General features: G+C 41.6%; 1 protein-coding gene and 1 long non-coding RNA gene across 7 annotated transcripts in view; one reads left to right on the forward strand and one right to left on the reverse strand.

Moving 5' to 3' along the window:
• Positions 1 to 16,226, forward strand: part of Piezo (piezo type mechanosensitive ion channel component) — a 52,547-nt gene that overhangs the window by 30,197 nt on the left and 6,124 nt on the right. For 4 of the 6 annotated variants that reach the window (XM_022793786.2, XM_086981023.1, XM_022793780.2 and 1 more), the window contains 19 exons: positions 123 to 489; positions 791 to 1,081; positions 1,484 to 2,074; positions 4,902 to 5,379; positions 6,048 to 6,483; positions 6,623 to 7,074; positions 7,314 to 7,412; positions 7,566 to 7,975; positions 8,243 to 8,356; positions 8,487 to 8,808; positions 11,443 to 11,561; positions 11,710 to 11,883; positions 12,045 to 12,089; positions 12,739 to 12,928; positions 13,253 to 13,506; positions 14,053 to 14,511; positions 14,774 to 15,087; positions 15,452 to 15,515; positions 15,981 to 16,200. In XM_022793786.2, coding sequence (XP_022649521.1) covers positions 123 to 489; positions 791 to 1,081; positions 1,484 to 2,074; positions 4,902 to 5,379; positions 6,048 to 6,483; positions 6,623 to 7,074; positions 7,314 to 7,412; positions 7,566 to 7,975; positions 8,243 to 8,356; positions 8,487 to 8,808; positions 11,443 to 11,561; positions 11,710 to 11,883; positions 12,045 to 12,089; positions 12,739 to 12,928; positions 13,253 to 13,506; positions 14,053 to 14,511; positions 14,774 to 15,087; positions 15,452 to 15,515; positions 15,981 to 16,200 — 5,399 coding nt within the window. The remainder of the gene's footprint in view (positions 1 to 122; positions 490 to 790; positions 1,082 to 1,483; positions 2,075 to 4,901; positions 5,380 to 6,047; positions 6,484 to 6,622; positions 7,075 to 7,313; positions 7,413 to 7,565; positions 7,976 to 8,242; positions 8,357 to 8,486; positions 8,809 to 11,442; positions 11,562 to 11,709; positions 11,884 to 12,044; positions 12,090 to 12,738; positions 12,929 to 13,252; positions 13,507 to 14,052; positions 14,512 to 14,773; positions 15,088 to 15,451; positions 15,516 to 15,980; positions 16,201 to 16,226) is intronic. The other 2 variants (XM_022793783.2, XM_022793785.2) reach the window with 2 other exon arrangements.
• Positions 9,682 to 11,443, reverse strand: LOC147757294 (uncharacterized). The gene is made up of 2 exons (XR_015321880.1): positions 10,431 to 11,443; positions 9,682 to 10,106 (listed from the first exon to the last, which is right to left on the reverse strand). It is a non-coding gene; the product is annotated as an uncharacterized LOC147757294 (long non-coding RNA).

The following is a 16,226-nucleotide window of genomic DNA, read 5'->3' on the forward strand; positions in this document are numbered from 1 at the left end:
AGAAACGTTTGTCTTCAGTCAGAAAAGTTTACATACTGATTTTGTATTAAATCCAATAATTTATTTTCGTAATTTAAACGTATGCGCCTCTAATGCTTGATACACCGTTTGTTTTATTGTAGATTAGTTGGCTTCGTAGCTTTGCGCAAACCGGCGTGCAATTCATCTTCGGCTGACACAGTGGACAATCGAGACGTTCGAGACCTGTCGTTCAATGATAGCAACTGGACTCTGTTCGTGCACCCGCTCATAGTTCTTTGGTTCTACTTTTCAGCGTGCACCATGACCCGTCTAGGAAGACCTCATAGAACTCATGAGGCTGAGAATACAGCGAGCGGTGGCGGTGTTATGGGCGGACTACGAACAGCCGGCCGACGTTCACAATCCATTTTTCCCATAAGTTTAAGCGAGTCATCGAAGAGGGGCTCGCAACGAAGTCACTCTTCACCTCCCGTACGTAGGCGCAAGAGTGAACGACTCGATTCAAATGTAAGTACAACTTGTTGTCTGCTGACAGCGGGACTCTAGGGAGTTGTTCTATATGTGTGCACAACGGCGGTCCTTAGACTCAACGTATAGTCCCGAACCGTAAATAATTTCTCATGTACTATTGATCGTATCTACGTACTTACCTACGAAGTTCACTGAATGGAATAACGCTTGCAAATGATAGAAAACATAATACTCGTCTTAGTTCGATTTAAGTATCGACAGAGTCTTCGATACATGACGGATACGCGAATCTACGGATATTATAGGCTAAGTAAAGAAAGAGTATGCTTGTTTTTAGTTGGTCGAGAATGAACAAAGGAATTACGACAGCATGAGCCCGGCGCATCGGACGCTGGCGATTGAAAGCGGCGTTCCCACTACGAGTGCGATACCGGGGACTGCATTTTGGTATTCTGGGGGGCACGACGATGCCGTTCAGGATAACTCACACGCTTCGCAATTGCAGTCGCAACACAGTCGAACATGTAGCCAACGCTATGGCAAATGGAAACAACTGTACGCCTTTCTACAACATTTTGTCGGATTCCTGTTTAAAGGCAGCTACGTAATCACATTGATTATAATGATGGTAAGATGCTATTCTAATAACCGTTGGAACCTGACGCCAATCAATTCTACGAATTGCACAAATGGGTGATTCGAACCGAATACTTACTGACGAGCTACACGTGATACCAGACAGTACTCGGAGGATGAACTTAAAGTTATTCTGGTTTATCGTTGGCTACACTCGGCCTCAAGCTTATCCATTGCGCGGTTTACTCGTATCAATCACTGCTGCGCCATTTTTGGCGGGCTTTTTCTGCCACCGCTTGCAAAATAATGTCATAGTGAATGCACTCGCTGGAATACCCAAAGCATTATGGTTGTCGGGCAAATGGTTCAATAGATGCAGCATAAAGCCACGCCAAAATGGCTAGAGGAGTTTTATAAAATTGAAAACGATTGTTCATATATTTTTCTGTTACAGGCATGGAGTATCACATATCATAGCTGGCTGACATTTGTCCTTTTGTTGTGGTCGTGCCTTCTTTGGATGATGCCTAACTCACGGCAAGCGTGCTTACGGAACTCACCTGCTCTCGTCATCTACGCCGAAATCCTACTTCTATTCCAATTTATTTATTCGCTAAACCTCAATGATGAAGAACTACCGGTACACATTGGCAAAATTAACCTCAACCAGGTCGGCTTTGTCAAGCATGGATACAACAGTTATCGCGCGCTCGGTATTAAAATTCTCTATACAGTCGTATTTTGGCTAACGCTGCGCCAATATGTGGAGCACAAGAGGGCAATGGCCAAAAATAACCAAGATGACCAGCCGCATCTGTACGATCAACTTCCAGGACGGCACGGATCAACGTCGACAGCGTTGGCAGCTGGGCCTGCCAATCAAATCATCCGGCGCCTCGGCCAATTCTGTCGCAACTTGCTGGTTCGAGTCTGGATTTGGGTGGTGGCTGTAATGTTGTTCGTTATTTCCCTCGGTGGAGATCAGGTGGTGCTCTACCGAATCGTGTACATGGTTCTGTTCCTATTCTTCATACTCGTATATCAGGTAAATTAAGACAAGGTAGAAGAGTGGCTTGCACGTTCTGGTTGGAAAATACGAGGGCATGCTGTTTAGAATACCCTCGACGATACATTTAGTCCAACGTGGTACTTATAGGGGACAGCAATGATGTTGTGCTGCAGAGAAGTCAGTCAATTTATGAAAATTTTCGTACTTAAAGTAAGGGGGAACTGTTGTTCTGGTGCTGCTTCTTAACTACTTACCCCCCAAATTATGTAGTTAGGCTAAATATCGTGCTTTTATTAACCTAGATTCTAAAAAGTAGTTTCAATGTGTGGTAAAAGCGGGGTTTTTTGGCTAACGTTTTTTTCAAAAAATAAGGGGTAAGACTTGCACCGAGTTTCACCTCCACATGGGTTTTCAAATTGTTAGAAGTTGTTTAGTATTCATCGCTAATGCCCTATTGTTGTCCTTTATACAGCTCAGCACATTTAGCCTTTGGTCTATATAGATAGGTCCACTATTTCTACAGACAATACAATAAGAAAATGCATCGGGCTTCACCTAATAATAGTCAAACCAGGTTTTTTTTTTCGTTCAAAAATTTGAAGGATATTGAAAGCATATGAACTCCCTTTATAGCAATTATAAACAGTGGCTATTTCTGCAGCCTTTTCCCCGTGAAATTCAATTAAATTACAGAAAACTACGGCAAAAAACCTATATAACAGAGATAGTTCCTGTAACTATCAGTTTTCCTTGATTATCGTCACCATTTGTTTTACATGCACCGCTTATTACAATTTTACGATAGAAGAAGAAGAGCCTTGCTTATCGGTGTTTGTAGAAATATAACTGTATTTTATAAACGCACAAATTAAAAATTCAAAATTTGAAATTGTAAAGTGCTAAAGCTTTAGAAGTTTTTAAGCCTATAGGCCTCATTATCTATCGTTATTGCGAAAAAAAATCGGAATCCATTTTCGCTATTTTTATCTCCCATGCGCTAATGAATTTTCTAATAAGCGGGAGCAGCGAGGGGTTTGAATTCGAGTCTTAAATCTTTAATACCTAAAAGATACAGGTATGTGGTCAACGATGACTGATGCAGCCCCATGCCACGCTTGAGGTAGAAAGGCTTAATACAATCCAGTCTTTCGAGTTGCTTAGGAAAAGGATGTTCCTATGAAACATATAGCAATGAAATAGTAAGCAGGTGGGGCCACCGCTATCCTCAACAGGGCTAGCGCCTTTGATAAGGAGTCATGTGGTAACTCATATTCTCATGCAAGAAACTACCGCTCACTTTTCTCTACTCGTCATAAACTTTGCGACGGTCTAGCCGTTCAAAGACAAGGCCACACTCAAGCACTTTAAGGTGTTTACGTACTTCAAAATCATTCGTGTATGTGTAGTATATTGCACGTGACAAGGCAGCTTCATCTCTTCTGTCTTATCCACTCTTTTTGATTATCCAGTCAGCTTTAAGTCCGACCCCTACAAACGATGACAAGATAATCAGCATAAAGCAACATTTTCTCCTAGTCTGCCGAGCCTTAAATGGAACGAGAAATCATTCAGCTGCAGCGGGAACAGCAAAAAACTCAAATGATTCCGCTGCGTTACGCCAGTCGATTGAGCGAACGGTTTCAGCGGGGTTACTCCATGATCTATGCCCACTGAATCATCTTGTCGTTATTATTATTATACCGCAAGACAATTCAATGGGCCCTGATCAAAGGCAGTACGTTTTGTAGCTTCAAAGACAATAAGGCCCAGTCATCCCTTTTTTAGCTTATTTTTGTGCACGACATAAATTTAATTTTTCTGCTTAAGTTACGCCCTTAACGTGCGCGCATGTTGACGCGTGCATACCGGGTTTATATTTGAACGCTGGATATATTACATTATGCATACACAAAAAGAGACTTCATGAGGTACTGACGTCATGCCTTTGAATGTAAGATTTGTTTATCGCCCCACAGGTGTAACAAACAGTAGGTGAGCTTCTATGACTCACCTCTTTAAAATCGAGCTTTTTTATCGGTCGAAATTGTGTAAAAAACAGCTGTTACATAGACACCTGTTGAAAATAGCGAATAGCCGTATGAGAAAATCCGTTACATTACCAATGGTCTGCCCATAAATAATAAACATTTAAGTCGAAGACCCTTCTTAAACTCCGCCTGCTCCCCGTCAAGCCCCATGGACCGTGCGATTGACTGAAGCGTTTCTCTGCAGGTGTTGTTTTATCCGTGCTCGAATCTGCTATAGCGGATTTGAATATGGGCCATAACTTAAACACTGCTTACGACTGCACTCGGTATTGTGACGATGTTCAATATCGTTTTATTTAGCGTTGTAGTTTTTTCGAATAATTTTACCACGAATATCTTTAATACCGATTTAGTTCTGTGTAAGTATCAAAGTGTTTCCTTAAGCATTTGAAAATATCTTTGTGGAAATGATCGAATTGTGAAACAATGAATAATTTCTAGTGGGAATTCAAGTGAGCTAAAAATTTCGAGAATGGGGCAAGGTCATATATCAAAATGGTCAGTGGGCAGTGAGTTGTTCGTCTCTGGAATTGAAAAGCTTTTTTTGATCAGCCACGGCCCAGAGTTGGGTTTGGGTGTCAAATCATTAACTAAGAAGATGATGTATCACGTCGCTTTTAACGCATACGTTCAACGACAACGGGGGTATCATTCGTCAGAAGACGTTGAACCCTTGCTATTAACTTAGCATGACCTGGGTTGTGGTACAGATTTATTCTAACGTTCTAATCAAGACTGACAAATTTGTAGGAAATACTACGTTTAGTATATACATTTATATAACCAAGTCTTATATTTATATTGTGTTGCTTCAGTTTTCGTATCGGATTTGGATAAAGGTGATGTACGGCTTCCTATTGACCGTTATCATATACTCAATGATGGTACTGATTCTAATCTACACCTATCAATTCGAGAATTTCGCCGACTATTGGGAGACGTATCTACACGTTTCGAGAGCGATGCAGAAAGATATTGGACTGGAGCTCTACGATTCGGATCCTGGTTCACTTTTGCTCAAACTGTTGACACCTACAATATTTCTCATTGTAACAATCATTCAGCTACATTACTTTCACAAGGACTTTATCCGTCTCAACATGCAAGCGTGGGGTGATCGTGCACCGCACACAGAATCAACAGCTTCGAGTAGTAATGTTTCGCCTATCGATGAGCGAATACAGATTGAAGTGAGCTCGAATGCAGATAGTCCTCAACCGCCAACTCCCGATACGGTCATATCTAAGGATCGATTTGAAAAAGAGCGCGAAAACAGGAAACAAGAAAGACAAGGTAAATAAAATAAAAGCCTGTAACATCTCCGTGACGATCTTGGCCAAGGTCGACAGATGGATTAGGACTTTGGATGTCGCTTTGTAAGCTAAAAATTAGAATAGCCTTATTATAAGAAGGCTCAATCAGTAGGCTGAATAATAAATAGCATGATTTCATTGTCACAAATGGTATATCGTCGTACGTTTGCATTGTTTTAGTGCATCTTTTTAGTGAACTGTTGTTTCCGCCTACACTGGAAATAGCTTTTCAATCGCTCTTCGACACAGACGCATGTAATTAGTATATTGCAAAATGCTACATTATCAGCACATGCCTAACTAGTCGCGAATAAAAAAATGCCTCTGAAATGTATATAGAGTAGTCGGTCCAAATATAGTGACGCCTACATTCAAATATGCCCCCTATTATGCCAGTACAATCGATACGACTACTGCTGTGTCGTATGCGGTTTATATTCCGGTGTAAATGCTCAGTAGACTATGCGTAGTGGAAAAAAGAGCGGAAAATGTAGGTAGTTATTAGTTAATGATAACGCCTTGGGCTGACAGATAAACTGGCTGTGTGTGAATATGTTTGTTCGCAAAGTATATGAGCTTAGAAAATTAGTTTCTAACCGTAGAATCGGCCTCGTACACCCGTGCACTGGCATCTTGCGTTTACCGTAGCAGCTATAGAAGCCGGAACTCGAATACAATCGATGAGAGAGCGTCGTCCGTCCACAGACGTTCAACTAACTGCGAAACTCAAGCTGGAGAAAATCAAGGCCTACCTCAGTGAGTTGGAACGCGTGGTCTGGCGTTTGCTGGAGATTCACATGGCCAAACTGATGTTTCTTGCTGTATTCCTGCTCTGCGTCTACGATGTATGCGCTATGCACGTTTTATACATGGGGCTCATTGTAATTGCTCTGCCACTGCGGAGTCTGCACCAGTTTATGGTACACTGTTGCGCACTGTGGACCGCAGTGCTTCTAGTATCGAAAATGATCTACCAACTGAAGTTTGTCGACAGCATGGGATGGGAGACGACGTGCAAATCAGTCTACGGCTTAAATACAACCGGTCCATTTCCATATCCTTTCAACAAGACTATTGACAACAGGTAAGATGATTCACTACTGATACTCAATGTATTAGTGAGTCGTGTGCGACTTCTTGTACACGCTTTCTGTCCTCGTAATAATTTCATACGCTCGCAGGTTCCTCCATTTTTATACAGATTATTTCTCTTTACGATGCAGGGAGTGGATCGGCTTTATGAAGACATCACACTTAACGGACTATTGTAAAGGCTATATTGCGTTGATTACAATGTTCACCCTTAACGCAATGGTGAAGACCCATCAGTACTTCGACCGCCACCAGCGGGGTCTGCCCGATCTACCGACGGGCGTCGTATGGCCAGATGTTACCCGTCGCATGGCCGACCGCGACTTCTTCGGCTGTGTCAAGTTCCTCATCAATTATGCTTTTTTCAAATTTGGTGTCGAGATGTGTCTTGTAACAATGGTGGCCTGTATTGGGATCCGCTTGGACGTCTACGCATTGCTGACGGCGTTCTGGTTGTGCTGCATGTTTCTTCTGCGACGGCACACATTGGCCCGACTATGGCCGTTTTATATCATCTACCTGTGCATCGTAATCCCATTGCAGTATCTTGTTTCAGTAGGACTCCCTCCAGGACTTTGCATAGGTAAATGGCTAGACCTCTAGGAGAAGTTGTTGAAGTGGTCGGACCAAGGGAACTTGCTAGGTAATTGCCTATGGGTTTCGTTAGGGAAAATATAAACTATCACGATGTCAATTACAAGATTGGTCGTTTCGCAGACTCGTATGAATGGCCCGGAAACAGACAGGATAAAGCCTAACAGAAATGTGTAGTAAACGTGCGAGCTGTTTGCGTGCATTTGTCTTTGTGATGCTGTATTGCAGAATATCCATGGTACAGTGAGAATGACAAAATTAAAGAAGCCGTTGAATGGCTTTTCCTACCGGACTATCGGAACCGAGTGGCGCATCGAAAAATTCTTGGTGGGTTGGCTAGAATCATGAATGGGCATGTTTAATAGCCAAACAACATTTGGCACGAGCATACAATTAGATTTTCATATACTACTAATGGTTTGCATCCCTTGGTCAAGATGAGTACGTCTAATATACGTATGAATTACTCGTTTTTTGCAGTGGACTGCTTCCAGTTGATTCTGTCGTGCTCACAGCTTGTCGTATTTAACATCGAAGCAACAGAGGGAACTTCATATCCCGCTGGTAGTAATAGAGAAATATACGATCCTCGTGGCCAGTTCATTGGTGAGAAGCCCAACCCCATCCCATGTTTCATCGGTGACAAAGCCTACTTCAATCGGGTAAAAACGGGCGTGTTCTTCCTATTCTATTGGGTCACGCTGGCTGTCATGTATCTGGCTGGCACCAATCGTATTTCACTATTCGCACTGTTCTACATACTCGCATGCTTTTTCTTCCTCTGGAACGGCAACGAATTCTATCTGAAGCCGATAAAAACGCTGTTGAGTTGGTGGAACTCGCTTCTTACGTTCAACGTGGCTATTATACTTTTGAAGTGCATCCTTCAGGTTAGTTTTGAGTTCTCTTGCGAACTTGCCTACTTTGAGCGAGGATTACATTCGGAAGGAAGTTGCAAGGTGCCAAATAGTTATTTTAAGTATTAAACTTTTTAAAAAAGTATTAAACTATTAAAGAAGTAGAAGTCAACAGCAATAGGACACGATTAATAAGCTAATTTTTCTTGTAAATTGCCATGCGTTCTTAACGGACGCAGGAAATGAGAGTCGTTTAACCGTCTATACGTTCAGATAACGTACAAATGACTTTCGTTTTAGGTGCTCGGATGCGTATATTCACAAGATCTGGCATATCATACCTGCTGGCTCGTACAACTGCTTGGCATTGCTTGCCTGAAAAAACTTGGTCCAAAACAAGTAATTAAAATTCCGGTAAGTTGTTGATTGGATTTGTTATGTGTGATACTAAAAAACATAATTGTCAAATTGGTCTTGTCCACGTAAATTACCTCCACTGTAAAGCAAGTAAACCTGCTCATATTTCGGTCGTGCGCGTGCGTAGGTGTCGCCTGAGAAATGTCTCGCTCCAACGACCGAAGCGGGTTTACTGTGGGACGGCATCTGTTTTGGATTCCTCCTACTGCAAAAACGCCTATTTACGTCGTATTACTTCCACCATTTGATCATTGAGATTCTGGCTCAACAAGAACTCAGTTCAAGGGGAGCCGAAGTAATTCACTTTCTGCGAATGGAAAAGGTCAAGCAACAACGTGAAGGTGAACGTGAGATAATGGAGAAAATTCGAATGAAAATGGATCGCATTCGAGAAAACCAGAGGAAACAGCGCGAAGGTGAATATGTCGAGCCGGAAACCCACTATCAAGGTATGTGTAATCATCGGCGATACGCCCCCGTTTTTTCTCGGCATTTTCAGCGGCCGAAGATGCAATAAGGCACTGACAACGATAGGCTCGAGGAGATTCCAGAAAAAGTTACGATTCCGGAAAAGATTCCAGAAAAGAATACGACTTTTATACAAATAAACCTGTATGTCTGCGTTTGTGTGTATTGCCAACGAGCGGCAGTACTAACGATCACGAGTATCAATCAAAACGATGCGGTACATACAATTACCTAACACGATTTGCCAATAATTGTGTGCCGCGGCGAAATTTCACAATGTTAGCATAGCGTTGTTGCTAGATTTACTTTCACTGTTTGATTTTTAATAATAATCATTATTATAATTATCTTAAAAATTAGAAAGAAAAATATTATTAACATTGCAGTGTGGCACAGAAAAGCGGAATTCAATAACACGAAGCATTTATCTGCTTACGTATAGATAACATACTTTCTGGGCGGGAAAATTTAGCTTGCTAATTCTCTTCTCAGATAGGTGGAAATCAGAAGATGTTCGAGATAGCGCACGTAGCTTCATATCATTTATGGTGGCGTAGTTCGCTGAGTCTCTGGATAAGAATCTTCATTAATGCTACTTTTGGCCGGACTGAGGCGTTTAGCTATCTCGCTAATAATGTCCGACTTTCCGTAGATCCGATAAACTGGCGAAAAAGCTATTGTTAGCGATCCGGTTTAACTGAGACCAGATAACTATTATTGCAAGCGGGGAATCCGAAAACGGGACTGCTACCTGCACGCTCTGATTATCAATGTAAAGAAACGTCATTATTTCAACTGTTCTGTGGAATGGTATCAAGAACCGCGATAGTACCGAACGAAGCATAACGCATGTCTGCAATTTTAGCAAATTTTTTATATTGTTTAACGCGTTTGTGTGATCCTATCTACGATTCCTAATATACCTCTAGATTAATATGATATCAATGATGATGACGACGGCGACGACGACGATGATGATAACCACGCTTTCGAATCGTCTCCTTTTGGAATTGCTCTATATAAAAACTGGTCGCGCCGCCTATACAGAGGATTACGCGTCCTATTCAACGCCAGAGAGAAGCGAGTCATCATTTTGGTCTTCATCTTCCCCACCTCCGCCATCGCCGACGACGATTTTGACGATGTCCCCGGTGAGCGCTGGTTGGACCGCTTACCTGGATTCCTACTGCGACCCTCTGCAAGGCCATATGATTGAGACTGCATCGCAGATCCTACGGCGGGGCAGCACCGCCACATTCGCCCTCAGCTCACATACCACCTGTAAGATTGAGGGCAGATGTGCCAGTAAACGTAACGGCTGAACGTGATCTTACCGGAAAGAAGCCATTGCGCCTCTAATTAAATCTCTTCAATTTTCATTTTCCGCCCAATCATATGCCAGCATCTTGGAACGCAGTGTCGGCTGTATGCTATGTGCCATGAATTTTGCTATTGCTATCATTATAAACAACTGTTTTTGCAAGATGGAAACGTGGATTAAATAACGCGAGCTTATTGGACTCCTGCAAAAGGCTTATAAAGCGGAACTCGTGATTTCAACTATGAGGAATTCTATGCCTCGGTACCATGGATGATGCTTTACCTGTCGATGCGTCACGCCTACTATTAGCTTAAACGATAAATAGCAACTGGACGAGAAATATACTCGTTTTGTTAAAAGTCAATATGCCTGAAAAGAGCATAAAAGTAAGGTTAGGATTAAGATCTTAACATTGGTCCTTATAAAATTTCATAAATAGATATTATGCACAGTAGTGTGTATGATGCCACACAATCATAACGTTACCATTGATTTTTATCAGATAAGCAAACGTTTAAGACTCGAGTGTGTGCAACACCGTGTGAAAACACTGCTCCGAGCTGTAGGACTTAGCCACTTACACTTACATACCCTAATTTCAGCTTAGTGAACCGCTGGTGATCAAACAATACCTATTATTAAGACGTAAACAGAATTGCGTGCTTGCACGGGTAGAATTGTGTAGGAAAAAAGACAGATCTCTGTGTGCCTTTTATAACCAGCTATAAACTATATATTCGGTATCGTTGACGCCCTTACCTAATAATCGAGTATTTTTTGAAGATGTTGCCGGAAACTATTAGAACAGCACTGATAAAGGTAGTTTTATTAAACCATTAGAAGCACATATATAGGTATCCAGTTGATAAAATGAAGTGGCACTTTATTGATGTGAACTAAGTGTTTGCACATTGCCTAAATGTTTGTCATCCCATATATTTGTCTCCGGCATGCCTATAAAGATACCTTTTATAGGATTTTCCCCTACGGATTTATACATGAGTAGTTTCCAGGAATTATATCATGTACAAAAACGGTTAGTAGCCAACAGGATATTATAAAGCCACCGACATAATTTATTCGAATGAGAAACAATTAAGTTTACCTGTTCAAGCTATGTTTGGTGTCGAGTAACGTGTCGAGAGCATCTGTTCTATGTGTTGTATGCCATCGGTATAAACTGCTACGAAAGCATTGCACGTTACGAAATGATCTGTACGCGCCTGAATGATATAAATTTTTGATAAAATCGGTACTGTTTGAATCTGAAAGATGTGTGCTTGATTTCGCACAGCCATCCGATCGGGAGACTATTACCTGTTCGACGACGGCGACCAACTCGAGGAACCGCTTGATCTTGCAGTCCGTACATCAAGGGAAGAATCGAGCGACGATTTTGATGTCAAAACGAAGGTTGGCTATACTTCAACCTCACTAGTCTTTATTTACGGGATGAGCGAGCCATTTTTAGATGAGTTGTTAGCTTTGGCTCTCATAATTTCAATGCTTACGTTAATAGGTAAATTTCGTAGTGATAACGTTGTGTGCAATGATTTTACAGGGTCTGAACGCTGTGCTGTCAAATATCATGAAAGGACAGTCCGCAACGATGGTTAGAACTAAAGCCCGCACTGAAACCGGCGAGGAGATAGGAGACTCGTCAGGAATGAGTGCCATTATCTCTATTGATCGCTCCGTGCGATCCGCTAGCCACTCACAGGCATCAACTGCCGTAGTAAGTCACTTGTGGACAAAGTACTTTAATGGGGAACTTGTATTTGATCATCAAACGTACTACATAACTATATTCAGGTAAATGTGTGATTATCAATAGCGAAGAACTTAGTCTCGCTGAAGGCCTCGAGTGGTTGATTCAGTAGAGTTGTTTTTTTACAGCGATGGCAGGTTGCGGGGGGATCGCGTTTATTGGACCCTGTACAGGTACAATATATTGTCGATGAGTGTGTCAAAAAATAACGTGTAGAAAGCATCGGCGAATGTAGGTGTGCTAAAGGCTACTAACTATTGCGACTTGACGACAAGCTTGGGGGGTTATATTGACCAGTCAGCAAGTAGTTTTATAGCAAATGTTTACCCACTATGTTTTTGTGAATTACCAGAGATATCGAATTCATAGAGAAGGTAACGTCATGCATGGTGAAGCTAAATATATTGCTACATACGAAATGTATGTACAGACGACCAAGTCCAAGCAAAGGTTTGGTTGACCGGCAGCATGTACAACGCAGTGCGAAATAAGTTTATAGAGAAAGTTTTTGCGTTAGATTCACATGAAAGGTTCTTTAGAAGGTAGGTCGTCTAGGTTAATTTATCATGTTGTTAACTTTGCTCCTTGGAAACTGATTTATTGGATCACAGCCTTCACGACAAGTAGGCGACGACACGGTAAAAATGAGAAAAACAGTCAGAACAGAAGCAGATGCTTTGCGTAATATTTACACAACATCTAACGCCTAATAGATCACTTCGATTTGGACTAAAAAAACATTTGGCTGAAAAAGTCGCCTAAGAAAGGGAATGCTCGTTGGTTTTTTTTATTAACTGTTTATACGTATTATATTGAAAATAGCCATCGACTGTGATCTCGCGACCAACGGCATCGACGCCGTCGATTCAGCGGGCCGCTGTTCAGCTCCCGCGTGGACAGCGACATACGACAGAGAGTGGAACAAGTGGCCTATCTCCAGCATCCTCAATGGCCGCAGCCGTACTGGCAGATAGCGAGATAGCCGGTGCTGAAGCACAGGAGGAACCCATATGTACGTAGCAGCGTGTAAGCTGGTCATATACACTTAGGTAATACACAAAAACGCAATCGAGAGACACAAAGAAACACATTTGGCTTTTTTATGTACCTATTCTTGTTACACATTTCTGAGTAAGTATATAGGTGCGAAAACCCAGTTACTACTGTAGATAGCTAAGTCCCATTGCTTCATATATCTGTCTTAGGGTCGTCATCTCATCACAACATTTTAAACATTGCATTCAATGTCCTGCGCAGATCGAGGTCTCGTGTGGTCAGTGTGGATAGTTACGACCGATTTTCTTGTTTTGGATACAAACACCATCTTGATTTACAGTGACGTGGCAAGAGAAGTTGGCGAAGTATCTCGCAATTGCTAACACTCTCGTATCTAGTATGTTGGTGAGCGCTACCGCAAAGCTCCACTCATTCTCCGGAGGCTATCGAGAGGTTGCCAAACTTCTGGACAAAGACAAAGAGCTAGTTAAGCAGCGTTATCCCGATGGGCTGGCGATATTAACCGAAGAATATCAAAACCGGTCTGCTCGGGTACCTGTTTACAAAATATCCAACAGCGAGGGACTTGCGCAGGTGGGTGCGAAAGGCCGCTTAGAAATGCGAATACTGCTGCTTCTCTATTGGTAATCGATACATCGTTGTGTTTCTTGAGTAATAAATGGAAGTTTCCTAGACTACCTCATTAGCATCATTTAAAAGATCACTTTTTTCTAATTGGAAAAATTTGCTTTTTTACTAGGAGAGGCTAAGGCTTTGAGAGACCTCTTCCTTTTGCCTAAATTCACCTAGTATTGTTAACTTCCCAGATTTATCGAATACTATGTAATAGACACAAGCCTGTATAACTTTGTTTTGTAGTCTTCAGATATATTCTTATATTTTTTCAATGTCAAATGAAAAGACAGGGCTAGATCTTATGTACTGTTTGTTAGACGAATTGTTATTAGACTGTACTGGGTTGCAAGATCATGCTTTCAAATACTTATTAGTATTGGTAAAAGCGACACAACCTATTTCGTGGGCTTGTGCGTGCAGGAGTGTGCATGAGCAAAACTAATACTTCCGTTTTGCATGGTGCGGTGCTTACCTTGGACACGTTATGTGGATTATGTCCAACAGGAACTCCTACAGATTAAGAACGACCTAAGCGAAGACGCATTATCCGGTAACACCGACAAGCGCGAACCACTTCTAGCACAGTTCTTCACTGCACTTGTGTACGCTTTCTATGCGCGAACTGAGATCGTGTGTTACCTCGGTATCGTCTACAATCAGATTAGCACAGCGACATTGTTATCTCTTCCATTGCCATTCATGGTTTTCCTCTGGGGCTCGTTGTCAGTTCCGCGTCCATCAAAAACCTTCTGGATCACAATCATCACGTATACAGAAGCAATTGTTGTTGTCAAATACCTGTTCCAATTCGACTTCTTCAAGTGGGACTCAGGATCGTTACGAGGCACTACGTTTGATCCGCCGAAAATGCTCGGCATAGAAAAACGCAGTGGAGATTCGAATTACGCGCTTTACGACCTTATGCTACTCTTCCTCGTATTTTTGCATCGATTCGTGCTCAAAGTAAGCTCGTTTTATATAATTTCTCAACTGAACGTATAAAAAATAGTGTTTTTCTTTTATTCAACTAGTTTGCTTCGCGTAGTTTGCTGTAGTCGAAGTTAACGAGCTGATTTGATAGTTCTTATCATAGACGTTATCTCTCGTCCATAGAACTTTATTAGTGTTTACGCCCGCGTTATTTTGAATTTTGAAGACTATCCAAAAAAAACTTGTTTTCTCGTGATTTGTTTCTATTTTTGCTATCTGGGAAAATCTTGAACAGAGCCTAGGTCTTTGGAAGGACACGGATCGAAGCTTCGTCGATGATACCGACGATTCAGGGTCATCCTCCGATCGCCTTCAAGTTACTGGAAAAGACGTGAGTGACAAAAACACGAAAAGGGAGGATAAAAAGGAGTTGAAAAAAGATAACGGTAAAGACAAACACGGCATCATCAAAACAGTTGCGCTTCATGGCGGAACTGTTGTCGATGGCGGTTTTCTGAATCATCACATCTTGTCCGAAAACGATGATTGTATGGACGAAGAGGACGACGACGAAGCCATCGATATAAAGGTCAGCTCTTTCCTTCAAGGGTGAGTAAAATAAAAGCCAATCTGAAAAGACGCTAGTAGTTTATATGTAAAAAGTTTTAAGCAACACATCAAGTATTCGAAGTATCTATCAATTTTAACTAGTTTAAAATACTACTATATTATCCTATATTTAACTTACGCTGCATACACATGGTGATGATCGTAATTAAGAGCAGAGCGTTTATTAGAAAACACTGGGTTTGTTAGGTTTTTGTTGTCTAATTATAAGCCACCTAGCTGAAATAATAATGGATGTTAGTTATTAATGATAAAATGGGATCAATCTATGGATATATCAGCATTGTAATTATTTTCGTTCTAGAAGTCAGAAGTAACTACAATAAATTTTATTAATTGTCTCCAGTATGCACTACTACCTGGCCCCATTTAAGTCGTTCTTCACCAATCTGCTTCACCCACCCTATCAGGTAAGAACGGTTATTTCAAGCTGGCTATTCACTCATTTCCAAATGCGGCTTTAGACTCGAATAATGAGTTCGGTAGGGTACGTGCGTCCCAAGCAAAAAAACGCTGCAAAAATAAAGCTGTGATGTCATAGTTCAACTTGAATTACTCCCTCGCACTTCAGTGGACTGAATTGGCTACCAGTAACGTTTACGCCAGCTAGAATAACCCACAGAATCCAGGGTGGGGGCAGGGGTCTGTCTGACAACAAGATTTCTCGTAGCTGCTCAACAGCTAGGTCACAGTGTTTGCATAGATTTTCCTGAAAAACCTCCAATCACAAATTCATAAGTATGTATCAAGCATGACATACCTCCTTTTGCTGCTTATATCAGCGCGCTTGATTTAGGCACACATACATAAGTAATCACTAGCAGTACTTTCTACCGATCATCTATTAAACGATATTATAAATATATGTAAAATAGGTGGCAACGGACGTCTACGCGTGGATGTTCTTCTGTGACTTTTTCAATTTTTTTGTAATGGTGTTTGGCTACTGGGCGTTCGGCACCGGCGGTAACGAAGAGGGGGTTACGGCCTACTTTGAGAAAAACGAAGTTCCTATCCCTTTCCTTATCATGCTGCTGGCCCAATTCGGCCTTATCGTTATCGACCGGGCCCTTTACCTCAGGAAGTACATCCTTGGTACGTATTTATAATAAAACAACTAT

The sequence above is a fragment of the Varroa destructor genome, unplaced genomic scaffold (genome assembly GCF_002443255.2).
Source record: "Varroa destructor unplaced genomic scaffold, Vdes_3.0 BEIS01000002.1, whole genome shotgun sequence".
Lineage (NCBI taxonomy): Eukaryota > Metazoa > Arthropoda > Arachnida > Mesostigmata > Varroidae > Varroa > Varroa destructor.